The 26,672-nt window shown below is 40.0% G+C and overlaps 1 protein-coding gene across 10 annotated transcripts in view; it reads right to left on the reverse strand.

Moving 5' to 3' along the window:
- Window positions 1-26,672, reverse strand: part of GPATCH2L (G-patch domain containing 2 like) — a 90,253-nt gene that overhangs the window by 43,549 nt on the left and 20,032 nt on the right. For 6 of the 10 annotated variants that reach the window (XR_015252167.1, XR_015252171.1, XR_015252170.1 and 3 more), the window contains 6 exons: window positions 22,676-22,852; window positions 21,088-21,167; window positions 18,306-18,373; window positions 14,780-14,834; window positions 12,840-12,925; window positions 880-974 (listed from right to left, as the gene is read on the reverse strand). Coding sequence is in view for 5 of the 10 variants with exons in the window: in XM_025918832.2 (XP_025774617.2) it covers window positions 880-974; window positions 12,840-12,925; window positions 14,780-14,834; window positions 18,306-18,373; window positions 21,088-21,167; window positions 22,676-22,852 (561 nt within the window). In the remaining 5 variants the exon portion in view is untranslated. Of the gene's footprint in view, window positions 1-879; window positions 975-12,839; window positions 12,926-14,779; window positions 14,835-14,890; window positions 14,931-18,305; window positions 18,374-21,087; window positions 21,168-22,675; window positions 22,853-26,672 lie in introns of all 10 variants that reach the window. The other 4 variants (XR_015252168.1, XM_025918833.2, XR_015252172.1 and 1 more) reach the window with 2 other exon arrangements.

Consider the following 26,672-nt stretch of genomic DNA (forward strand, 5'->3'; position numbering starts at 1 on the left):
CATACATAAAGTACATAAATCATTAATGTACAGCTCAATGAAGTTTTACATATGTATATATTCATGTAACCCTATCTAGCGGATGACATAAAGCCTTTCCTAGAAGATTTCCTCATGTCCTCTCCTGGTCACTATTGCTCACCAAAGAGAACCACTATTTCAGTTTCTAATCAACTGGTTTTGCCCCGAAAATGAACAGGTTTTAACTTGAAAGCTGTTTTTTTTGAGCGGGAGAGAGCATGCGAGTGGGGGAGAGAGGTAGGAGACAGAGAATCCCAGCAGGCTCTGCGCTGGACACGGAGCTCAATTCCACGACCGTGAGATCATGACCTGAGCTGAAATCAAGAGCCGGACGCTCAACCGACTTGACCTACCCAGGTGCCCCTAAAAATAGTTTTTAAATAGAAATTCCATGGATAGTAAAGTATTAGCACTCTACTACAAATAAGAACAGTGAGAATGCACTGTACTGTGAACCAAATAAGAAAGTAAATAAATCCATGTGGCTCCCTGACTACTGACTAAACCACCATCCTATCTGGATTTTCATTAACACAGACCTAACTTCCTTGTCTGTGGTAGAACAAAAGCACAGATGACTAAAGATTGCTGATCCAGTGGAATACTGGGATTCAAACTCAAGAAAGCCACAGGACACAGTGAAAAAGCACAGACTTCTAGGTTAGAGAGAGCTGGGTTTGAATTCTTACCATGTACATGACCTTGGGCAAATTACTTTCTCACGTTCTCATTTTCCCATACAAAATGGGAATAAAATGACCTACCTTATTATAAAGGTTAGATGAAAAGGTATATAAAACATAATTTAGCACCTGACACACAACCGGTGCTCAAGAAATGATAACGACATACAGTTACCTGCATTTGGGCTAGACAGAGATGCTGTGGCCACAGGTTTCCGTTTCCTCTTGATGTCACGTGAACATGGGGGTCCCAAGTGTATGTTTGCCTGTCTGCAGATGTGAGAAAGAAAAAAACACTGTTTTCACTTTGTTATTCTTATTGTAAGACATTATGTTCGGCCCAGATAAAATCCCTGACCCATTACAGACATAAACTAACAAGACAGGTACCATCCTTTGTCATCAACTGTCAAGTACAAGATTATTCAGGATTAACCATAACTCATTTTTTATGCACAATCTATACCCATTCTAAACTTTTTACCTAATTTCAGAATAGCAGACACTCAAGATTAATTTCAATAAATGTGTTTCATTGCATGCTGATTTTTGTACAATTATTTTTCATAAAAACTATAACTGCAATTGTTCTAAACTCACTAATGAAATACCTACTCCCAAGTGGTAGTATACTGAAAAGTTTAATGCTGCATGAACACAGATATTTGCACAGAATTTTAATAGGGATTTTAACCCTTCTATCACTATAATTCTGGATTTTAAGTGTCTGTATCACAAGTTAGGTAAGTTTGATTTCTGTGATTTTTTTAAATATTAATTTCTTGCTAATAATATATTCCCTCATCAGAATAGTCAGCTTAACTTAAAAACAAAACAGTGAGTGCTTCACGGCTGGAAAAAAGCAAAAGATTGTATGAAAGACAATGGACTGAACGCTGAAACAGCTGGCCTGCGATGTTAGTTGCCCACTTCCTCCTTCCTCTCAAACTAGACAGACCCTACCCGATGAAGGACCAAGTTGATTCTCACCTTTACACAAAGCTTTCCTTGAACATTCGAGGCCTTACTGACCATGAATCATTATTTAACTGGTATACATATATCTTGTTTCACTAATGAGGCTTAATCTCCTTGAGAACAGGGACCATATTTATACTCCTTTCATAATTTTCCACTGATCTACTAACCTCAGCACAAGGCACTTAGCTGATGGCCATTAAATATCTGTTGACTAGAACTGATACTAATGAATAAAAGTTCTAGAAACCAGTCAATTGTACACTTAAAAGTGGTTCAAACTGCAAATTCTGTTATGTATGTTTTACCACAATTTTTAAAAAATAGCCAGAGTATATAACATATAAAAAGGAATCTAGTAAAATTATACCAGATGAACTCTTAATTGGTAGTCCCAGCTGGGGATCAAGTATCATGGCTTAATAGTCTTTTTTTTTTTTAATGTTTATTTATTTATTTTGAGAGTGTGTGCACATGTGCTGGGGAAGGGCAGACAGAGAGAGAGAGAGAGAGAGAATGAATATCCCAAGCAAGCCCCATGCTGTCAGAGACTGATGTAGGGCTCGATCCCACGAACCAGGAGATCATGATCTGAGCAGAAATCAAGAGTCAGACGCTAAACTGACTGAGCCACCCAGGCACCCTTCATGGCTTTATCAGTCTTTTTTTTTTTTTTATGAATATAATTTATTGTCAAATTGGCTTATATACCTTATCAGTCTTAAGACTAGAACCTCTGTCAAATCTAAGAGCACCTAGTTAACAAAGTACCCAGACAACTGTTGAATGGACAAATTTTCCTATTCAGAGGGCCCCTAATCTGGCAACTTCCACAGTTTAAAAAGCATGCAAGTATATACGTTCTTTTCTCTAAATGCAAAAGCTTAAGAATCAATTCAATTTATAAACAAAAAAAGATAAGACTTTAACTGAAATCATAAGATTTTCAGAATGCAAAGAACATTACAACAGGCAGAGATTTATAGTATAAAGCCCGTATTTTGGAATATTCCATCTAAGTCACCTTTCATCGATCACTCTCTTCTAAATGGAAAAAGAGCTAACTTTTAAGTATCCCATGAAGAGTTAAAGAGCCCCCGAAGTGAAATGTGAATACAAATGTGTAAAGCAGAGAGAACAATTCATTTTCCATACCTTACAAAGTCCTGGGAATAAACCAGCATGTTGATTAATAATAAGAAACATAGATGGCAGAATACCAAAGGAAGACTGGCCTTCCATCTACAGAGAAAGGTGGGAATTCCCTTTGAAGTCAAAGCCACAGGCAGAAAAGAGAGTGACCCGACAAAGTTTTGTCTTTTATCAAAATACAGGAATGTACAGAATATGGCTTCCATCTTTTCCACAGATGAGGTACTTGAGTACATGCAGATCCAGACTCAAATTTTCCACTTTGCTCTAATCTAAGCATGCTTCTCCTGAAGTACTTCAGACAGACGAGTCACATAAAGAAAGAGTAACAGTATATATTCATGTTTTCTTCTTTACCTTAAGCTCATTAAAGACTCTCCAAAACTTTTTAGATTAGATGTTAACATCCTTTCTTCAAACTAAGCTACGTTGTTAGATGTCAGGACAGTGGTCACCCCTGAGCTATGGAGTGGAGGGGAGGAGGGATAGTGACTAGACAAAGCACCATGAGTTTCTGGGGTTCTTTTTGGTAATGTTCCATGTCTGGATCCGGATACAGGTTATTTCAATGTGACTTCATTATCCTTCATTAAAAAGCTTAGTTTAAAAACCTTTGCAAACAAAACAAAACCCACAAAACATTATTTCTTCAAGGTCAGTGTTTACAAAGTGCCGAATTTTATGAGACAGATGCAAAATGCAAAGTGTAAGTACTCAAAAGGTTTTTGGTTTTTTTTTTAAGGTTTATTTATTTTGAGAGAGAAAGAGAGTGAGCACGAGTCAGGGAGAGGGGGAGAGGAGATCCCAAGCAGGCTCCACGCTGTCAGTGCAGAGCCTGACGCAGGCTCGATCTCATGAACCAAGAGATCATGACCTGAGCAGAGATCAAGAGTTGGACGCTTTAACTGACTGAGCCACCCAGGCACCCCTCAAAAAGGTTTAAAGATATTAATTCTCAGAGTATCAACTTGGGCTGAACTAAATAAGTACTGCCTTTTATATATACACCGTTCATCATTTTCACAGCTTTGCATGTTTGATATATGTCAGTAAGATGGGTAAGGGCCCATATTATCACTCCTTTATTGACCGAGTCAGTGACATTTATCTCACATTTTCAAGAACTGACACATTTGGGAATAAAAAGATGGAATCACTGATATACCAAAATATTTATACTTTTAATCATTTTAAGCAGAAATATGGTGCTTTTTTAAATGCTTATTTTAGTAAAATAAAAATAAGTATCACTTACCTATTACTACGCATACAGATTATTATACTGCACTACATCCTGCAGTGTCCTTAGGGGGCTGCTGTGGCCTCACAGGCTCAGGTGATCCTTACGAGGCCCTGTCCCTCTGGGCCATGGTTCTCTGACCCCCACTCTTTCCTTGCTCAGTGATGGTAAGGGCTTTAGGGTCAACTGGCCCTACATTAAATGCCCCCTTACTGCTAAGCCTCCAGCCTGTTACTTGTCTCTGTGGTAAATGATCGACTTCTATCACCCCATTCCCATTCTTAATTATTACCTTGAACATTCTAAATCCTTCAAATTTTGTAAATTCCTCTGTGGTAACTTAGGAAAGAACCTAAGGCTTTCTAAGGGACCCAGGTAATAAAGTTGATGAAGTCAATCACCTTATTTTGTTGTAAAAGTATGTATCGTTACACAGACTATTTCCTTTCTATTCAGGAGGGTTTTTTTTTGCTTCTTTTATTGTTCACTGTTTTTACTGAGGTGGTGAAAAGAGGCAGTCTCTTCCCTAAAGGACCTTGTAGCCTGGCCCTATTTCCAGCCACACAGCTTTTCTAGTTACAGAACTAGATAACAGAGAAGCTGAGGCAGGGATAAAGAGAAGCCATGTTCATGCCTAAAACACAGTTTAATGCTCCCTCTCTCTTAACACATTTCTCTTAAAGACAATTTCCAGGCTGGAGAGCTATTTCAGAAGTTGAATAACATCACATCTTAGGTCTGAGTACAGAAGGGATATATGTCTCTCCTTATGTCCCTTCCTGGTAAAGGTCTGGGAAAGGAAGAAGGGAGACAGTCAAATTATTATAAAGGACAGTAAGACATTTTCCTTCTCTTTGGTTTTTTTTCAACTTTTTTTTTTTTTTTTTTTTTTTTTTTATTTTTTTGGGACAGAGAGAGACAGAGCATGAACGGGGGGGGGAGGGGCAGAGAGAGAGGGAGACACAGAATCGGAAACAGGCTCCAGGCTCTGAGCCATCAGCCCAGAGCCCGACACAGGGCTCGAACTCACGGACCGCGAGATCGTGACCTGGCTGAAGTCGGACGCTTAACCGACTGCGCCACCCAGGCGCCCCTCCTTCTCTTTGGTTTTAACTGAACACTAGTAATGGCAGAGTTTACAGCTTGGGAAAATCTATTTTCCCCTTTGAGGGCTCCATCTGCCTGGGAGGAACCTTGGAGGACAAAAAGGGAAGAGGACCCAGGAACCTGGAAACCCAGAGCCTGGGGAAAGCAAAGAGGAAGCTGGGTGCTCGGCACAAGAGGATTTAAGAGAAACAGGAAACAGAGACTGCCACGCTGTCTAGCACATTTCGAACACGAGGGCAGCCCTGTTCAGGAGTGGAGAGCAATCTGCATTGGGGGCCGGGAGGGCCCCTGTGTTATATTTGGGGACCCAAGCATGGAGGTGTGCAATGAGCAGCCACCGCTTCCTATTGAAGAGGCAGTTCCAATTTTGGAACCATCCCAAATAATTCCTTATCAGAAACAGTAGACCTAAAGAATCAAGGAAAGGGGAGAAAAAAAATGGACTTCCTCCCATACTCACTTTCATTTAAGAGTATTTAATTCCTTTCTGGCCCCCTTTCTTTTCAACGTGTTGCTTCTTTGTGTTACTCAGTTTCTCTGTCTACTCTCACAAGATAGAAACTGAAAAGAGACAACATATACAATCGAGGTCTCTCAAAGGACAGGGAAAGAGAGCCCCTCCACTGTAGGTAGAAAGGGTGGAAGATTTAACTAGATTTTTTTTAACTCTCTGTCAAGAGCACTACACAGGTGTTTCTTTGTTGCAAATCGTGTACTGTATGTAGGGGAGGGACCTTTCAATTATGCAGGGGGCAAAAAGAATACGTATCAGTTAAGCTAAAATTTCTACCAGGTTAAAATTTAAACCTTCTTCTCCATTGGATCGGCAATGGTTATCAGAACCACATAAGAAGATTTATACAAAATATGCATGTCCCACCATGCTGGGGTGGGAGAAGAATCCGTAATATGCTTAGTCTGAAATTTCTCCTCAGGCAATTCTGATAAGCTTCTATCTGCTGTGAAAATTACTGAGTTAAAAAAAAAAAAAAAAAAATATATATATATATATATATATATGCCAAATTCCCAAAGTCAACTTAGTCAATAAAAGAGATCTAAAAATTTAACTTAATAACAGAATGACGAAATGAATAGTAATTTAAATAAAACTGCTGTCCCCCAGTATACGAGCAATTAACCTAAAGAAAAGACCAGCTATGCTCGTTCTGTTTCATCTGATCGGGGCCTCCACATTCTTGGGGCGCGATGCTTCCACAGCAAGAGTACTTCCCCTAAAAACATCACATTCAGCAGCATTTGCCAAAAAGAACTGATGGGGGAGGGGGGGTGGTGAGTATGAAAAGAAACACACTCTTTAAAAATCCTTACTTCAGGAAAAGCAACTAAATTCATTTCATAAATGTGAAGGTGAATGCTGAACATTAGCAATTAATTGAAAGAGCATTCTGTATATCCACACATAAACACAACATTTCTATTTTACTTTTTAGTGCAGGTAACTGAAAGATCAGGTGAGCCGTTCAAGCTGCAGTGTTACTTAGGAAACTGGGCAGATCACTATGTCCCTGGGGCAGGAATGTACTTTTAGGGGAAAAAAAATTACTTTGAGAAATACATGCATGTTTAATAGAACCAATGTTGGCAAAAAATAACTGAAGTGGCTGCTTTAGATTTAGAACAAAGATGTTTAGAGTCGCTTCTGAGGAGAGAAAACAGTCTACCTGCCAATGGCAAGTTAATTTAAGAAATAGTTCACCTTCAAAAATCACTCATTTAAAAATCATTGAAAAGTTCACTTTTTAAATATGGGAAATAAAAATAAGATTTATCGTGAAAAGGTATTTATTTGCTGTATTTTTTTCTTAAACACATACAAACAAGTAACATCAAGAAAAAAAAAATTATTGATATTTCTAAGGACCAAAGGTCATATATATCATATATTCCAATTATTCTCCTTAATTACTAATCTATTCCCCTCAATTATTTTTAACAAAAATTTATGGAGGCCTACCCTGTGTAAAGCACTCTGCTGAATGTGGAGAGGGTACACACAAGATGACTGAGCCGAGGGCCCGTCCGCCGGGCACTCAGGACACAGTGAGGAAGGCCGATGCGTAAAGAATGAACAGATGCCAGACACTGAGCTGTAATCCAAGAACAAAGTGCTAGGGTAAAAGGAAGGAAAAGAGGACCCAATCTAGAGAAATGAAGAAGCCCCTTCCTCACATGTGATTTCATCTTCGGGGTTAACTGACATTGACGAAGCACCCAGTAGGAACCGTCTTCTCAGATTTGCGCACAGGAAAGGCTCCGGGCCTGACACGAGCAGCAGTTAGGGACAGAAAACCACTTCACAATGAGAGGGCACAGAAGAGGCTTCTCTAACAGGATGAGATCCCAGCATTTCCACTAGTGTTTTCACTCAAACCTAACCCTTGACAGTCCGTAACTAAGTGCTCACTAGCACCTGAAAATTCCGTGTACTCTCCTTCCCCGGCCTGGGCCAAGATTGGCATATCCTGGAGTGGTTTCATGCCATCCACAGGAGCAGAAAAGCTGTGCATCGACTGGAAAGTTGGGTCTGTTACAGTGGCCAGAGAGGGAAAATGCTTTTCGTCACTCCACTTAGGCAGTAAGATGCCAGCCGGCTGAGGGTGCTGTCGACAAGACCATCTGGTAAAGGACAAAAGATTCAAGAGTTGTGTACTCTATGACGGGAAGTTCCAGTAGGGCTGGGCAGCTTTCTGGACAATATCACAGCAGAAACATTTCCTCACACCTGGCCACAACTCAGGCACTAAAGAGATGGGCAAGGGCCGCTGTGCGTCACAGCATCCCTAGCAGATAGAGGACTAATAAAAGGTTCTTTCCCCTAAGCCCTGAGGTAAAACCTGAGGCTGTTTACTGTGGCTCCAAAGGTCAAAATTAACAGCGTGAATTGAGTCTTCTTCTTGCTCTTTGAAACTCCTTGTCAAGTGGCACAGCCAGCTGGGCACACAACTCTGATATGCAGATCGTAACGTTTGTGAAACAGATAAAATGAATTACAATGAGCAGAGCCTATCATATTTCAACTCTCTAATGGGCAGAAAGGTCTCTTTTTTACCCAAACACTGTCCAAATGCCTCCTCTTATAGTCCATTTAAGCCATTTAAGCACCTCAAGGATCTGTACGACATCTCATTAGCAAATGACTCTGGAAGCAGACTCAAAGTTTATAAAACTGCAATTATCCTAAAGACAGGGGAGAAGTAGTAACCATGTAACAAAAATAATATTAGCTACCAGTATGCTAAACAAATATATTGTTTCATTTTGATCCCCACTAGCCCCATAAAAATTGATTATTTCCATTTTAAAGATGAGGAAATTGAGGGAGAGGGGGTTTAAGTCATTTGCCCAGGTAAAGCTAAGATTCTTACCTGGGACTGCCAGGACTCCCACTAATATGAGATCAGAAACTTAAAAGAAGGATAAATGGAAGCGGTGATACATCATCAAATCGCCACCCCCAACAGAGGAAAGGTCAGGACAGTTGGAGAAAACTGAGAACTGTCACAAGACACTCAAAAACTACAACGGAGGACTTGAGCATCACACAGACAGATCTAACAACTGATAAGTTCTAGTTATGGTTTTCTACAGCAATAATGGAAGAAAAGCTATCCTTCCTGATCAATAAATCTCTCATTTTGGGAAAAGCTGCCTCCAGCACTCGCTCCTTATTACCATTCTAGAACCGTGTCCTTGACAGCAATACCGCTGCCTCCACCAGAACACCAATCACACCATCTGCTGTTGGAGCTGCAGCAATCCCTACCACCGATAACAAGTATCACTACTTTAATGCAACATCCCAATACTAGTGACCAAAACAACCAATCCAAGACAGTGGGTTGACAAATTTCTTCCGTGCACCCTGCCGACAAGCCGAACACCTGCCCAGCAAGTCCCCCCGACGGTGAGTCACAACGTGCTGGGCACCATGCTAGGCCATGACACCCTGTTCTTCACCTCGGCAGTTCTCCAAGGGAAGACGAGTCCAGCGTCCTACCTCCCCTAAGGAATCATGCACGCAACACCAAATCACAATTACAAAATGGGATTTCCTGTTAAGCAAATTACAAAGCACTAGTCATAAAACCATTTGCAGGTAGGGCAATAATTTGTAACTCAGGCCACGGATTAGGGTCACCTGGGAACTTTAAATAATGCCAGTGCCTGGACCTCACCCCAGATCTGTTAAATCAGCATCTCTGGGGTGGGGCTCAACATGGACATATTTTTTAAAGCTTCTCAGGTGATTCAAAAGTGCAGTCAGGGTTGAAAACCACCAAATTTAATTATTTCTAGGGTGGTATTTCTGAAAACCTCATAACCCACAGATCTATTAGGTGGTACAAAGACCACAAAGACTCCCTTGCCCAACAACTGTGCCTGCCTGCCATCTGGGCTGTATTAAAATGACACATCAGTAGTGTTCTCTTAAAATCACAGTCCCATGATTTCCTTGTTTATAGCAATGACATACTAAACAAGAGAGTACCTGAGGTCATGGCCTCCCAGTGGCCCCCAAGCCTCACTCTGAGAACCAGAGCTGAATAGTGCCAGCAGTGAGGGGGTGACTGAGGGGTCCTCACTCTCTCACAGTTGAGTGTGTGGGAGAGAGGAACAGGCAATGTCCAGGCAGGAAGCAGCCTCAGCTCAGTAACCCGACAAGAGGAAACCTTCACAGTTCAGGCATGATTATCAAACTCTTTGTGCTCTTAAAGGAGAGTAATTATAGGCATGTGAAAAAAGGGAAGCACTCCCTGAGGAACTCTTCCTCACATGCTTCCCAAGAGGCACCAGGGCCATTAAAAATTCCATGATGAAGAGGAAAAACAGCCTGGGAACAGCCAGGAGGCAATACAGCAAATTAATACACCAGCCCTCCTCGGGGAAAGCTGTGATAAAACAGGAAACACTTCTCTCTTCGCAAAATAAAATTATACCATTAATGATAACATAGTCACCACACACACACACACACACAAATCGTTCTAATGATGGGTGTGAAATTCCCAGGGCTGCCCAGACGCTTTGAAAGAAATCTTTTCCTACTACAAATAAAATGGAACAAGAAAAAGATAAAATTTCCATTCGAAACAGTTTTTAATACAGTCATTCACCTGCCTCTTCCCTGCCACCAACACTCTTTTAACATTCCTTCCTAGACTCCAGGCTTTATTAAATGGTGTCCACGCTGTACAAAGCTGACCATCCAGTTCTGGATCCCATCTCATCCTTCAGCCACACTGGAGCTAGATGGCTCCTTCTCAACTGACCCCTTGCTGGGCAGGGAACTCCTCCCCACCCCAACTTCAAGGGAGTGAGAGGATGCCCTGAGGGCTCAGGATTTCATCACCCACATTTTCTAAAAATTGCTTAGAGGTCACTTGTGCTAGCCATTTCCCACAGAGCCATGGTTGCCAAACTTTACGAACTAGGCACCCTCACGAGTAAAAGATCTGCACACTCTTTACGTATGTAACACATATAAACAAAATTATGTGCTGCTGGATTCTTCTATGTACAATTTAAAACAAAAAACCATTTTTTTAAGGATCAGATAGTGAATGTAAGTTTAAAAAATGTCTTCCCCTGCCCCAAACAATGCAACTCACTTTACTTCCAGTGTCCTGGGAATGACACCTAGAAGGACAAGGATAAGCTAGCATTGTCCAGACCCTCTCACCTTGTTTTCAGCAATGGTCTAAAGCAATAAGCAATATTTCTCTACAGCAGACTACACCGGAAGCACAGCCCAGACTGCCTTATGTTTTCAAGTCTGGCCACCAGCACCACCAGCAAGAGAACCAAGACAACGATGTGGATAATGAGATACACAAAGAGACAAAAAACTGACACCCACTCCAGCCAGGATGAGGCTTCAGAGGCAACAGGAGACCTGACTGATAAATGCATGGATACTGATCTCAGCACAGGACGGCACGGGGTCTAGGTAACAGACGTAGAGGGAGGACGGCAAAGAATCCGCTTTCTGCATCGGACACAATACAGTGCTAGTCAGAGTCTTCCCAAAGAGTAGACACAGCCATGACTCCATTGGTATGAAGACAAAAAGCTGAAGGACTGCTTTTCTATGGACTGAAATCTTGGTCTTTCAAGCTTGAGGATCACCACCTCTAAGAAACCCCCCCTCAGCCTCTTAGAAGCCTCTCTTCTGTGCTTCCTCGCATTCTGGCACACATCTTTTACACATTTGGCGTTCCACGCTGTAGCTATCAATCTCCACACCTGACTTTCTCAAGAGAATGTAAGCTCCTGAGGGTGGTGCCTACACAAAGGGCCTGGGGCCCAGGAGGCAGTCAGCAAGTGCTGAAGGAATGGACGACGGACAAACAGCGTGCTACTGAAGAGAGGGCCTTATGGAAGTAGTTTACTAATCGTCTCACAATTTTCCACATTTCTAGTAACACCATTTGTGAGGGTCTCTCTTTTCAAAAGACTTTTTCCACTGAAACGCCACTTCTCCAATAGAAGGTCTGGTAGTTGGTGGTAGGTTATGGTGCGGAGTTTATTAGTATAGCCCATAGTGAAGTTCTCATTGCATCCATGAAAGTATAATTTCTTGTGCCTGTACCCTAATCTTATGAACACAGCCAAATAAGAACAAATCAGGAAGAAAAAAGAAAAACAAACAAACCAACAACACATCAGAACCTTGGAAAGGAATTCTTTGTGCCACTAGAAATAATAAAAGTTCTACGGTTCAGCCAATTAGCTCCTCTTTTGTGCACAATAACCCTGCTAGGGGATGCTACCATTAAAACCATATTTATTTCCCATGTCACCTAACTCAAGAGAACTTATACTGAGAGGCGTAGGATTCATTCTGACAAACATACCAAATGTCTAGTAAGTGCCAGACACTGTGTTAGGTGCTGAGGATATTATCAGGGAACAAGATAAAACAAGGTCCCTACACTTTGAAGCTTATATCGTAGTGAAAGAGACAGGAGAAAAAGTTGGGGGGGGGGTGGAACCCAACAAGCAAATCATTATAGACCGTGATAAAGCTTTAGCAGAAAGAAATCGATGAGTGGAGAGTGATGGAGGTGGCCCCTTTACATAGGATGGTCTGAGAGGTCCTCCCAGAGTTGAGATGAGAAGTAGTCAACCGTGAGAAGAGGCTTAACATGGCAGTCTAGGCAAAGGGAACAAGTGTGAGGCTTCAGAGGCAGAAAAGGGTTGCTATTTGTGACGAACAAAATGGAGCTGAGCTCTCTAGCACAGCTGGACCTCTCCCCCAGGGAGGAGAAAGGAGTATATGAAAGGAAGCTGGATATGCAGGCAGAAGTCAAATTACGCAGAGTTTTGCAGGTCATGGCAAGGACCGGTAATAACATTCTCTGAAGATGGGGCTTTTAGCACAAGAAATATGAAATACAAGTCAGAAGACTTAGGTCACAGTTGAGACAGAAATCGTATACTAGCCGTGAGATCACAGGAAAGGTACTTCAATACTGTGCCTCAGTTTCTGCATCTGTAAAACATCTACTGACCTCTAAAGGTTTTTGTAAAGATCAAATTGGATACTATACACAAACATAGTTTATAATATGAAAAGTATTATAAAAAAGGAAATGGTATTGTCTGGAAGAAAATCGTCGCTAGAAGACTATTACCTGGCAGAGCAGTGCGCTGGTGAACATCTTCGGTGAGAAGCATCAGCCAGAACATCCAAGGAGTAGAGAGGGGAGAGGGGATTAAACTGCAGGGATAAATGAGATTATTTTAGCAAAGCTTACATGAAAAAGATCTGATTCTAAAAGGTGACTTTCTGTTTGATCACTTTGCCCCTTTGACGGTTCGACTCTCTTGCCATATAACAGACACCACTCAATAAAGTTTTAACCACAAATCTAGCATACCTGATCCCACATACCCCCAAAAAGGCTACTCCTTGGTAAATAACAATTTTTCAAAAACCTCTAATACCTGGTAATTACTTAAATGGCAGAAGATAGCGCTTTCTATATGACATAACAGGAACTTATCTATTGATTATTGGCCCTTGTTCCCAAGAAAACTAGCATGAAACTACCTTTTTCTTTCTTTATCCCGGCCAATGTTTCCAGTAAATAACTGGTTAGCACATACCAGCTGCAGTGTAGTAGAAACAGAACTTGATTAAGAATTAGAATACCTAACACTTAATTTCAGTCTATCACTGAGTTTTCATACATTAAAAATTACATAATCTCTTTTGAGTTTTACTGTCCTCACTTGTACGAGGGGGTGCACTGCTGTCTTACCTATTTTACAGGATTACCGGGGGCATAAATGAAATATTGCTTTCAGCCGGTAATTCCAGTTTCTCTTCTGTAAAACTTCTAATCATCTCAAAAGGTGGTTGTGAGGGTCAAACTTGGATATAATATATAAAAAAAGTACCTTACTTTCCATTTTCTAGCTTTATTTGGACTTTCCCTAGAACAAATAATGCCCCTCACCCCCAAATTTCAAAACTAAATATATCTTAAGACCAGAAGAACTCTGAATGGTAATTTCAAAAGAACTTAGAAAGAAGCAGGACTTTGGGCAAATCACTTAAATCTTCTTTGTAAATAACAGATCTGGACTGGGTGATCAACACAGGTCCTCTTCTGCCTTTAGATCCTCCCCTGCAACCAGTGCTCGGGCTCAGGATCTCCCAAGCTGCAGTCTCTCACCGCCTTAATGACTTCTTTCTCTGCCCACAACCTGCACTGTTATTTACTTAGTATTTTCTTCATACCAATTATTTTTACTCAGCCTGCCCTTACTATGTTTCTAAGGAACAAGTTTGATATGATGATGACATTTTTTCCAATTACAAATGATAACTTAAAATAACTGTATGTCCACACACCATCTAAAAGCATCTCACGAATACACACCAGTTAGGTCTACCCCTGCTCTGGTTCATTTTGAAAGAGTGTCCTCAAGAGGAAGGTTTCAAGTCTAAACTGCACAGCAATTTAATAAGTCCTAAGTGGTCAAAACAAAAAACAAAAAACACTGAGCAACAGTAAGCCTGAGATTTTTACCTACCAGTCTTTATCTACTTTATAACTAATCAAGATAAAGCAACCTCTCTTCCCCCCAAAAATCAAAAGCTTCAAACGTGAAAGGAACGCATCAATAGTCACTGGCAGTAATTTTTAAATTATGACCCTTACAAAGGCCTAGATTTGCCAAGGGCCCTCCGCAGGGGTAGCTGGGGAAAAGACTAAGTGACTACGAGGGCACGGCTCTAAGGCCTTGACCCCACTACTTCACTCACAGCAGCTCTACCTTCTTCTGTCTCCTATGTTCAGGCTTCACCATTGTACTTCTCAGCGTAGGATGCTGGTGCTGAACTAAACCATACGCAAATGAGGTTCATTCTGATTTCTTACTGCAAAGTTCAAAACTAAAATAAAAACAGGATTCCTATGAAATATACATTATAAGTAATAAACTGAAAAGCACAGTTGAACCTAAAAAGGGGAATTAGCTATAGTTCTTATCAGTGAATATCAGAAAATTTTAGAAAACAGTCCTCTATAAGAAATCAGAATAACGCAGGGAACGGGAACCTTACCTCATGCGCACAAGCAGAAATGTGAGGAAAATCAGAAGCCAATGCTTTATTCTTTCTAAAGAAAAGGAAATCAAATGATAAACTAAAGATGACAAAGAAAAGCAATCTTACCTGGTTTCGTTCTCTTTTCCCAGCTGACGGTAACCAGAAACTAAAGAGAGGGAGAGAACAGGAAAGAAAATAAAAGAAGTGGTTGGAAATTATAGAGGAGGAGAAGAAAAAAGGACTCTGGCATAACAAAGTGAAGACACAGAAAGAACTGGGGAAAAGAAGGAACTGTAGAAAAGAAAAGACATGGTAGACGTGCACAAACTTCTTGTGAAAAATAACTCTTCAAAGGAAAAAGTCTTGTAATGAAATGTGAAATGCTGGACCCTCTAAAAACAAACTCAAGATTATGGTGTGACACCATAATCTCAGCTGTGTGGTGATAAGAGGATCCCCAAATTCAACAAGAACGCAAACCATACCCATATCTTGCCTATTTTGTTAATTACGAATTCGACCAGGCTAATGAGTGTAGGATCATAACTAGACACTGACTTTCAAGTGTGTAGGAGACAAACAGCCAATCACGTTAGGGGACAAGGTTGTCATAAGAAAGGGAGGAATCATTTTCCTATAGCTGCACACAGGCTTTCCAGCTGCACTTACCACAGCAGTTAAGACAAAAGAGATTTCTATTTCTCTAGATAGAAGTCTAAACATGGGAAAAGCACAGGAGAGTATACAGGCAATCACCCATTTTGAACAAAAGAATTTTAAGAGACAGAAAAATGAGCTTAAAATGTAACATCTTGGAGGGGTGCTTGGGTGGCTCAGTTAGTTGAGCGTCTGACTCTTGGCTTCGGCTCAAGTCATGATCTCACCGTTCATGAGTTTGAGCTCCTCATCAGGCTCTATGCTGATAGTACGGAGTCTGGGATTCTCGGTCTCCCTCTCTCTCTGCCCCTCCCCTGCTTTCTCCTTCTCTCCCCCTCTCAAAACTAAATAAATAAACATTTAAAAAATAGATTAAAAAAAAAATAACATCCTGGAAAGAAAGAAGTAAAACTATCACCGTTTGCAGATGACATGACACCATACACAGAAAACCCTAAGGACTCCACCAAAAAACTGTTAGAACTAATAAATGAATCCAAAGAAGCTGCAGCATACAAAATCAATATGCAGAAATCTGTTGTGTTTCTCTACACTAATAATGAACTATCAGAAAGAGAAATGAGCAAACAGTCTCATTTACAATTACATCAGAAAGAATAAAATACCCAGGACTAAATTTAATCAAGGAGGTGAAAGCCCTGTACACTGAAAACTCTAAGACACTGAGGAAAGAAACTGAAGACAACTAAATGGAAAGATACTCTGTGCTCATGGACTGGAAGGATTAACATTTTAAAATGTCCATACTACCTAAAGCAACATACAGATTCAAATTCCAATGGCATACTTCATTGAACTAGAACAAATAATTCCAAAGTTTGTATGGAACCACAAAAGACCCCGAATACCCACAGCAATCTTAAGAAAAAAGAACGAAACTGGAGGCATCACACTTCTTCATTTCAAACTATACTACAAAGCTATAATGACCAAAATAGTATGGTATGGGCATAAAAACAGACATATAGACTAATGGAACAGAATAAACAGCCCTGAAATAAACTCACATATAGATGGTCAATTCATTTATGACAAAGGAGGCAAGAATATACAGTGGGGAAAAGACAGTCTCCTCAATAAACGATGTTGGGAAAACTGGCCACGACATACAAAGGAAGAAAACTAGACCGCTATCTTACACAATACACAAAAATTAATTTAACATGGATTAAGAATTTAATGTAGGACTTGAAAGCATAAAATTCCTAGAAGTAAACATAGGTGGTAAGCCCCTTGACACGGGTCTCTTCTGATTATTATTTTTTTATTTTTTGGATCTGAGTCCAAAGGCAAGGAAAACAAAAATAAAAATAAACAAATGCGACATCAAACTAAAAAGCTTTTGTGCAGCAAAGGAAACCATCAATAAAACCAAAAGACAACCTACTGAATGGGAGAAGATACTGAAAACCATATATCCAATAAAGAATATCCAAAATATATAAAGAACTCATATAACTCAACAACAAAAAAAACCCAAACAATCCCATTAAAAAATGGGCAGAGGAGAGTGTCCAACTCTTGGTTTTGGCTCAGGTCATGGTCTCACGGTTCACGGGATTAAGCTCCACATTGGGCTCTGGACTGACAGCATGGAGCCTGCTTGGGATACTCTCTTTCTCTCTCTCCCTCTCTCTCTCTGCCCCTCCCCCACTCATGCATGCCCTCTTTTTCTCAAAATAAATAAAATTAAATAAAAAATAAAAATAAATAAGAAGAAAAAAAAAAACGGGCAGAGGATGAGAACAGACATTTCTCCAAAGACATACAGGCCAATAGGCACATGAAAAGATGCTCAATATCACTCATTATCAAAGAAATGAAAATCAAGACCACAATGAGGTATCACCTCGCCTGTCAGAATGGCTATTATCAACAAAACAAATAACAAGTGCTGGAAAGGATGTAGAAAAAAGGGAATCCTTGTACACTGTTTGTGGGAAGTCAACTGGCACAGACACTGTGGAAAACAGTATGGAGATTCCTCAAAAAACTAAAAATAGAACTACCATATGATCCAGCTATTCCACTTCTGGGTATTTATCCAAAGAATATGAGAACACTAACTTGAAAAGATGTATACACCTCTATGTTCACTGCAGCATTATTTACAAAGCCCAAGGTATGGAAACAACCTAAGTGTTCATCAATGGATGAACAGATAAAGAACATGTGGTGTATACATAAATACACACATACATAATAATGGAGTACTACTCAGCCATAAAAAGGAAGGAAATCTTGCCATTTGTGACAACATGGATGAACCATGAGGGATTAGGTTAAATGAGTAAACCAGAGAAAGACAAACACTGTATGATATCACTTTTATGTGGAATCTAAAGACAAAATGAATGAATAAAACGAAACAAAACAAATTCATAGATATAGGGAATGGATTGGTAGTTACCAAGGGGAAGGGGGTTGAGGGGTGGGTGAAAGGGCTCTATTTTATGCTGATGAATGGTACCTAGATTTATGGTGATGATCACTTTGTAGCAGATACAAATACTGAATTATGATGGTATACACCTGAAACTTATGTAACGCTATATACCAACTTTACCTCAATGTAAATTAATTCATTCATTAGTTAAAAAAAACAACATCCTAACTGGAGGCTACTTTTATAATGCAGCACGTGTACATACAAACAGCAAAGAAACAAAAACTAGTCTCGGAAGGAAAAAAATCACTCTCATGGGTTTGGGGTGTTAGCCATGTTAACCGTGGTAAAGCACAAATCTTTAAGATCTTCTCGTTCAGCTTTAAAGCCCAATTTCTAGGTTCCTCCATAAAACTTCCCTCTACCTCCTCCAAGGAACAGGCTGGGATAATAAGTAAATATATAAGCAGCACTTACTCTTTCTGCCGAGGGTCACTAATAATGTGGCCTATCCTCTCAGTACCCAACGTACTTATGCTGGTCTCCTGAAAAGGCAAGGAAGACAAGAGTGTCATCTAACCATAGAAATAAAGTATGATCTGTCATCAGGCTCACACTTTCCCACAACTGTGCCAGCAACCTCAAAGGCACATGTCAAATGTCAACCTTAAAATCTAACAGCAAGTTTATTTCTTTTTATGGGAATCTATCTTAAAAAGTGTTACATGTGATCCTAGCCTTATTTTTCCCAGTGTTCCAAAAAAGTCATTATAAACCTTGTTTACTATATGTTTTAATACAGCAAGTTATTAAAGTATATGGAAATAGAACACTTAAAAAAAAAAAAGTCCAACAGCAGCCAATTTTTAATAGGCTAGCACACCAAGCTTCTAGGCAAGTATGATTACAGCCCCAATAGCCTTCATAATGGGAAATCTACCCAGGCCTCACTGGTAACACCTACAATCTGGTGACTAATGCATACATGTTAAAGGAATTTTAGAACTTACAAAAATTGCTACCCTGCCTTTTGTCTGTTAAGCATCATCTCTTAAAGTAAAATAGTTTGTATAAATTGGTTCTTAAATTTAGGTTTCTCAAGACTGTAATATGAAAGCTTACCCATAACACCAAAAGCAATTCAGAAACTAATCATCTCCAAAAAATTGGAAAATGGCAGAAGGCACTCACCCTTCATTTAACTTGAGTATATTTACAATGAATGTCACCACAGTACCTGGGGAAGGGTACCAATGATACACAAATAAGAGGTACCCACATATGAGTAAGTGTGAAGATGAGAACGCATAAGTCATGGGCATGACTGTCAAGAATGTGAAGCCTGTTATTCAAACACATTTGTTTCTGGGAAAACATTATGATCGCTTTTCATTTATGTGGATCGCTAGTTCATTTGTGTGGACTAGCCTAAAATATTAGGGTACGCATTTTAGCAGAACTGACTCCAGAAAAATTAATTTGAGGTCAGATTCTGGGTGGGAGTGGAGCTAAATGAAAAGGTTTCACATAGTGTATTCTTCACATTTTTCCTCCCTTAGGCACGTGCCTCCTGGTCACAGACACAGCCATAGTAGTGGGGCCAACAGAAAAGATGGGTGAAAAATGAGCTATTTGTTACTGCAGAAAAATTATTAACTTAAAGTGCCGTAATGTTTAAATTTACAGTTTATTACTGTGTAAATTACAAGCAGTACTTTGCGTAATTAGCAGCTCGCTGGCAGGGAGCAGTGAATGAAACTCATTATTTATGATTATAATTTAGAAAAAGAGAAGAGAGGTGGGGGGGGGGGGGGCAGAACAGTGACCTCTGCTAGAAATGACAAATATCCCTTTAAGGTGATGAAGATGAATGAAACAAGTAAATATTATCCTATTCATCTGAAATTCTTGGAGGCACGTCCAACAGGCCCTAGAGTTTCCTTCCAGACAAACTAAAGGGAGCCTTCAAGACGAAATGATTTACTTCCACAAAAGAGGAAGGCTCTTATTTTACAGGAGATGAGACAAAATAAGGCAGACAGTAAGGAGAACATTACCCTTCCAGACTAACTAATAAAAAGTAAAACCATCTCTCTGTTCCCTACTCCCAACCTCCTGCCTCCCTCTACCTCATGTACTCCTACCCTGTTAGCTGGCCCATTAAGTAAGAATAAGCTCCCAGGATAGCAAAAGCAGCGTTTTATTTTCTGTAAAATAAATGAGCCAAAAGAAGAAGGTATAATTCTTCCAATAATCAAATGTCTTTCTAATGAGAGATCTGAAATTAAATTTAAAGATAAAAAATCTGAGTTCATCTGGAAATAAATAGCTTCATTCCTTTTACATAGCTAAAATCTCAGAAAACAACTCCCTATTTCCACTACAAAAGTAGCTCCCTAAGGGTAGCCAGGCTATGGCTGTGATCACTATATACATGGCCTGGCACAGAGCCTGACACATAGTAGGCATTCTAATTGCATGTGCAGTGAATGCAGTAATGCTCTGAAATGCCTCTCACTTGCTCGCTCTTAGCCCACCACCATCTTCTCTAACAGGGTATGAGCCCCAGTCTTAACCTACTTTCAATCTCAAAGCTAGAGGAAAAAAATGAATTTAAAAAAATTTTTAAATTTGAATTTTAAAAGAGAAAACAGAAGTACGGCTGGGTTCAATTCTCTATTCTGCCACTTCTGTCTAGGTAGTATCAGGTAGAAGGCAATACCTTCTCGGTGCCCAGTGCCCAGTATAGTCCCTGGCAAGGGCAGAACTGAATAAAGGTAGATATCCCTTCCTTGTGGCCAAGGAGCTTTTAAAAATTGAGAACAGGTTTTCTTTCAGGTTTTTTGGGTTTTTTTTAATGAATTCTAGAATAAAAGACCAAAGTTAGGACAGAAGAAGCATTCACGAATTCAGGAGGAGTTATAAAGAAGCCAAGACTATTTTAACTTCCATAATATAATAATATAAGATTAATCAAACGAGGAGAAGAGACAAGATCAGGCCTATAGATTTACAGATAAACAAACTGTCATGACAGTGTTTGCTCTGTCAAAATTTCTGTATGAATTAAGCTTCATCTCTTATGTGTGTATCCATTCACATCCTACATAAGGTTCTCTCTCGTGAACTTGCAAAAGATTCCAGTTGGCTTAATTTACTCCAGGGAGTACCGCAGCACCTCTGACTAGCAACAGGGTACACAAATCCTGTAGGGAATACTATCCTCCCAGTGAGCCCAGTAGACAGTGAGAGCTGTCACCTTCCCAACAAGCCTTCTTCGGCCCTTTCTGAGGCATCGAGCTGCAGCTCCAGGCAGACGATTCAAGCGAGCATGATATCCTAAAAAACAGAAGAAAGCCCTCAGAAACGGAATGCAGAAGATTCATTAGCAATGATGTGCTTCTAGCACACTACAGGCCTTCCTCCCAGGATCTTACTAGACTGACCCTAAAGCTTGTATCACTAGGCTATCCTCCAAGGATTTATTATTCCCATGTGTTTGTGGTATGATCTTAGGCGTGTCATTTACCTCTGACTTAGGCATCCTCACCTGTAAAGGAGGGATAATCACTGGCTCAATCCTGTCTCACAGAGCTCATTTGAAGACTCCATGAAACAGCACACGGAAGGTACTTTATAAACCAAAAACACTACACAAATAGAAGACATTATCAATAATTTCTAATTATAAATTAAATGCCAGTTATTATCTCAAAAACACTTTATGCCATAAAATAACAGTAAAAATAGCCTGTATAGTAAAATCTCATTTTTCTAATTACTGCATGCGTTCCACACCCAAAAAACACAACTGGAAGAGTCCACACCAAAATGTTATCTTGACACTGTCTCTGGGTATGGAATTACAGGCCATCTTAAGTTGTTCTCCCTATTCCTCTTTGTGTGTATTTTAAGTGGTCCATAAAGAACTTTCAGAAATTGTCACTGAAATGTTTGATGGAAGTTGTTAAGGTAGCAAATGTGTGCCTAAGCCTGGCAGTAATCTTTACCAAGAGCCCACTATTTTGAGAAGGACTTTCAATCACCCAAATTCATCTTAACAAATTGCTATAGGGGTTTATAGCTCTGAGCATAATTCTGATCACCAACAGATGCTCAACTATTACCTGATAACGGATTCCTGGGAATCTCAGAATCATAAATTTATAGAACTAAAAGAAACCTCTGAAACAGTCTGTTCAATATCACAGTGTTTTAAGTAATGACCCTGAAGTCCCAAAGAAATGAAGTGATTCTGTCATAGTAACCGAGCTAGGAAGACAGTACCAGACAGTATTATCACCACAGTTCCTTCTCCCTTCCCACTCTACCTTGCTGCATCAGAAGTAAAGGAAAAGCAAAGAGAAAGGATGTATTTGTGTGAAAGCCCACAATAATAAAATAATTTAAGGAAATATTTTTAAATCATCCAATTAAAAAATGTCATTATACCTTGTCTGTGAATGTTCTTACTGAAATCTGTTCTCTTCCAAGATCCAATACTTCAGGCTCCCACTGAGCACTCCATAGCTCATCGGTTTCACAGCAGGTAAGCAGCAGTGACACGCTGCTAGGCTTCCTAAATCTGGCACAAATGGCAATAGCAAGCTGAAGGAATGCCCTGCTAATAGATATCCCAAGAGTCTCCACGGGTTGGATTTACGTATGAATGGAGAACCTCAAGTTTTAAGACTCACCCTTGAATCTTCTAGAAAAATCCCTGGACTAGCTCCAAAACTCAGATAGTTAATACATGCTTAGAGGCATGAATATGCTTGCCATGGGATGATTCTCCCCAAAGAGAACCATAAAAGTGTGAAGTATAGTTTGGTCTCCTCAGAACTTACCTCTTTGAGCTGGTCGAGAAGGTAAAAGGAATGTGGAATCGGAAAGTTTATCCAGTCCAGAATCCATTCTTTCTACTTCAGAGCAACGATCAGGAGTCCACTTGGGCAGAAGATTAGGGACAGTGAATCCTGGGACACATTCTCCCTCATAGAACCAATCACTTTGCTCATCATCCCCTAAAGTAAAGAGATCATAAGTTGGAATTGTAACATGCTCTATGGAAAACCAAATGCAAGGATGATTTCTCAGAACTACAGATTTGATGATACCTTTTAAATAATGTCAAAGTACAAAAAAACTGTTTTGAACCTTCTTCTTGATCCATATTATGATGGAAACTAGAGTACCAAACTAGTTTCACGTAAATGAAATACTGTGTTACACTGGACTACTTTTGATAGTAAAAAACTAATAAAGCTACCATTTACTAAACCCTTACCACCCTATGAGGGTCCATGCTAAAAATCTGCAAGCATGTTATCTCTTCTAAACCCTACACGAATTCCAACTTATAAGGCAACTAAAGTGAGAGAAGGCAAAGTCAAGTTAGTAAATGATGAAGCCAAGATCTGAACCCAAAGCGTGACTAACTCCAAAGCCTGTAACACAAAAATAAATTGCCTCCTATGTACCATTCTGTGGTGTAAATGAACTTGGGAGTTCAAAGTCCACAAATGTTTCTTAATTCAAAACTAGCTATTCCTGAGGTATTACATTTGCATTTCTCATAGTAGGTTAACAAAAAATGTATACCCATACCTCATTTATTCCTTGGTACCCTGACATTAATGGAACAGAAAATCATCTTGACACTAGCAATCCAAGTAACCAGGAAAAAACTAACCACAGAGACCAGCAATATAACCTCCCAAGATCTGTCAAGAAGTTATACCATTCAACCAAAGCCAAACTCGTCATTAGTGACAAAGTCAAGACTAGACCCATATAGCCAGACTCTTGGTTCAAACCTCTTTCTACTGGCTACACTGACAGCATCTCAGTTTGCAAGAGACCTTGTTCCCACCCACAAAGAGTAGTAAGACTGATAACTTCATGTCTGCCATCCCATACTCCTTTCAAAATACCAAGGATGAAGGGATTCATGACAAGAACATCTAAAGTATTCATAATGCCTTCATTCTCTAATGTGTGTCAGATCCTAGGGAAACTGCTCAGGCCATGTTAAGCACATGAAGTATCAGATTCACGGGCCACTTACATCCATGGTAATGATAACTCTTAACTCATTGTGGAGATCTCTAAAAGGGAAAATGAAAATGCTCATAAAGAAGTTACTGTTCCCTTATAAAAACAGTAAGTGTTCCCTTATAAAAGTAAGTAAGTGTTCCCTTATAAAAACATACCATCAATGGCTGTTTCTCCAGAACAGTGGCCCTCAACCTTCAACGTACATCAGAACTAACAAAAACGGTTGTTAGAACACAGACTGCTGGGTCCTATCCCCAAAGTTTCTGATTCTGGTCCAAGCAGGATCAAAAACTTGCATTTCTAACAAGTTCCCTAGTGATGCTGCGCTGACTTCAGGACATTTTGAGAACTACTGCTCTAAAAGCATCTTACTAAACCAGGTGCATAGATGGATTAAAGATAGGCATTAGAATTAACAATGATTAGTTTCTCTGCATGTCAATATATTAATTCCTTTCTTATTCATAGACACTCCTTAAGCCATTTATTAAAACAGTATATTTAGCTAAGATAATATTTTATGATGACAAATGGCATCCCATAATGGCATTTTTTTTTTGATACTCAAGCATCCACTCAAGATTTTTGACAATACAAAAAGGGCTTCACTGAACCAAAGAAAACCTTGTGAAATCATTTAGACCAGTAGTCCCCTACCCTGGGCTCCTGTGGATGCATGATGCAGCAGCTCCCCAGAAGAGTACTGCCGGAGAATAAGGAAGAGGCTGATGGGTCAGGTTCCAGAATTCCTGCTCCTCTAGAATCACGCTTTAACAAAACAGGTTATCTGTTTCATAATCTGAGGTTCTATGTATAATTCTGTTTGAGGGAGAAAGAGGAGAATTTTCCCCTTTTCTGAGTTTCACAATAACCATTTATTAAGAGCTTACTATATGCCAGGCAATGTGTTACCTACTATAGTTGCAAATAAAAAAAATTCGTACCTTGAGAAAGCTTCAATGGAAAAGGCACACATCTATGAATAATGTCCTATGGTAAGCGGTAAAAAAGTACAGGGAAACAAAGTGCAAGGGTTGGTTCTAGGAGATGATGCCTGCACGGACTGTGACATCCAGCCAGATTCTCTCCAGGAAATGTGCACACACTTAAATGTAGTAATGGAGACTTCAATAAGGTGACTATTTACAAAGGAGTAGATAGTATTAAGAGGAACCAATAAGGGATGGTGAAGCACCCTGAAGTCTTTACCTTTCCTAGACCTGAAGCAGCAAGGAGAGAGAATGGTTACTAGAGACCAGAGAGAAAGCTTAGGTTACAGAAGACTGCCAGCAGGGGTGGTGGCCTTTGGCAGAGGAACACCACCACTGCCAACCAGCAGTCCAACAGAAAGGGAGCCCGAGAAAGCTACAATCCAAAGTCGCAGACTGTATTACTGTCTCCAACTCTTCGCTACCTCCCTGTGATAACACACATCCATGCCTTCTGCCTTTACCCACAGAATTCCAGAGCCTTCCCCTTCAGGCAGAGCATACTTCCTCCTCCCACTGACATAAGGCTTGTCATATAACTCACTTGGGGTAGTAGAACATTAGCAGACGTGATCCAAGCAAAAGCTTTTTTAAATATGGCTTGGTCGCCAAGCTCTGGTTTGGTCACTTAGCATTCACGTCTTCCACCAGGAAAAGTCCCTGCCAAGAACAGTCATTGCTCTTCCAGCAGAGGTCCCAGGACAGGATACACTGAGTAGATAGATACAAACCTAACTTAAAGCCTGGAGACCAGCTGAGCCCAGGTTAGATCAGCTGAGCCTGAGCCAACAGGCAGCCCCATAGCAAGAAATAAATGAGGTAAACCCCTGAAATGCTGGGGCTGTTAAACAGTATTACCATAATAAAAACTTAACAAATACACTCAGTCTCATTCACCTTCCTCCCTCCAATCTTCTGCTAATGCCTCCTATTGGCCAAATCCAATAAGAAATTGAGGGAAAAAAAACAACCCACTGACACAGTCCATAAATATGTCCTGGAGGGGCAAAACGAAAACTGTCTAGGTGGATGACCAACCGGTCAAAAAAGGTGGGGATGAGATTTCTGGCAGAGACACCAGCATAAACAAAGACATGGAAGCAGGAAATGACATAGCTTTGTGCTGAGAACTCTAAGTATCCAAATATCACCAGAATGCATGAAGTTGAAGCAGAGATAGAAAGGAAAGCTAGGGCTATAGAATATTCTAAAATCTTCCATGATAAAGCAAGGAATGCTTATTAGTAAAAAGGTTTTCTGAAGGCCTGAAACTTAATCTGTCATAACAGGTCCACACTTTTTTACACCTCTGTATAATTATGTATCATAATCTTTAAGAGACACATTATGATACTTCATAGAACAGTATAAAAGCAAAGAAAAAGAGCAAAATTTGTATACACTAGCTCATTCAAGCAAAGACAAAAGAATCAAGACCCTAGTTGCACCCAATCTGGGAGTATATACACAGAGCCTCTAATGACACCTAGCTCCCTCAGAATCCGAAAGGGACAGAAATGTATTCACAATAACCTCCATTACAATAAGAAGCTCAGCAACCCCATCCATGCCCGCAACTCTGAGGTATGGGGGAGATAACCTCCCGCAATCTCTTTCCAAAATCAGAACTCGGATCTGGAGTCTCACGGTCCCAGGATCTCTTCTGGATCAGCCTAGACATGTAGCCATTGTGTTTTTGTCCTTTGATCACTTAACCCTTGAAGAAAAATCACTGGATCCCAGAGCTAGAAGGGACTTTAGAGAGCTACAAATCCCTTACTTAGATGAAGAGAATTAC

The sequence above is a fragment of the Puma concolor genome, chromosome B3, assembly GCF_028749965.1.
Source record: "Puma concolor isolate L17-30 chromosome B3, mPumCon1.1.hap2, whole genome shotgun sequence".
Lineage (NCBI taxonomy): Eukaryota > Metazoa > Chordata > Mammalia > Carnivora > Felidae > Puma > Puma concolor.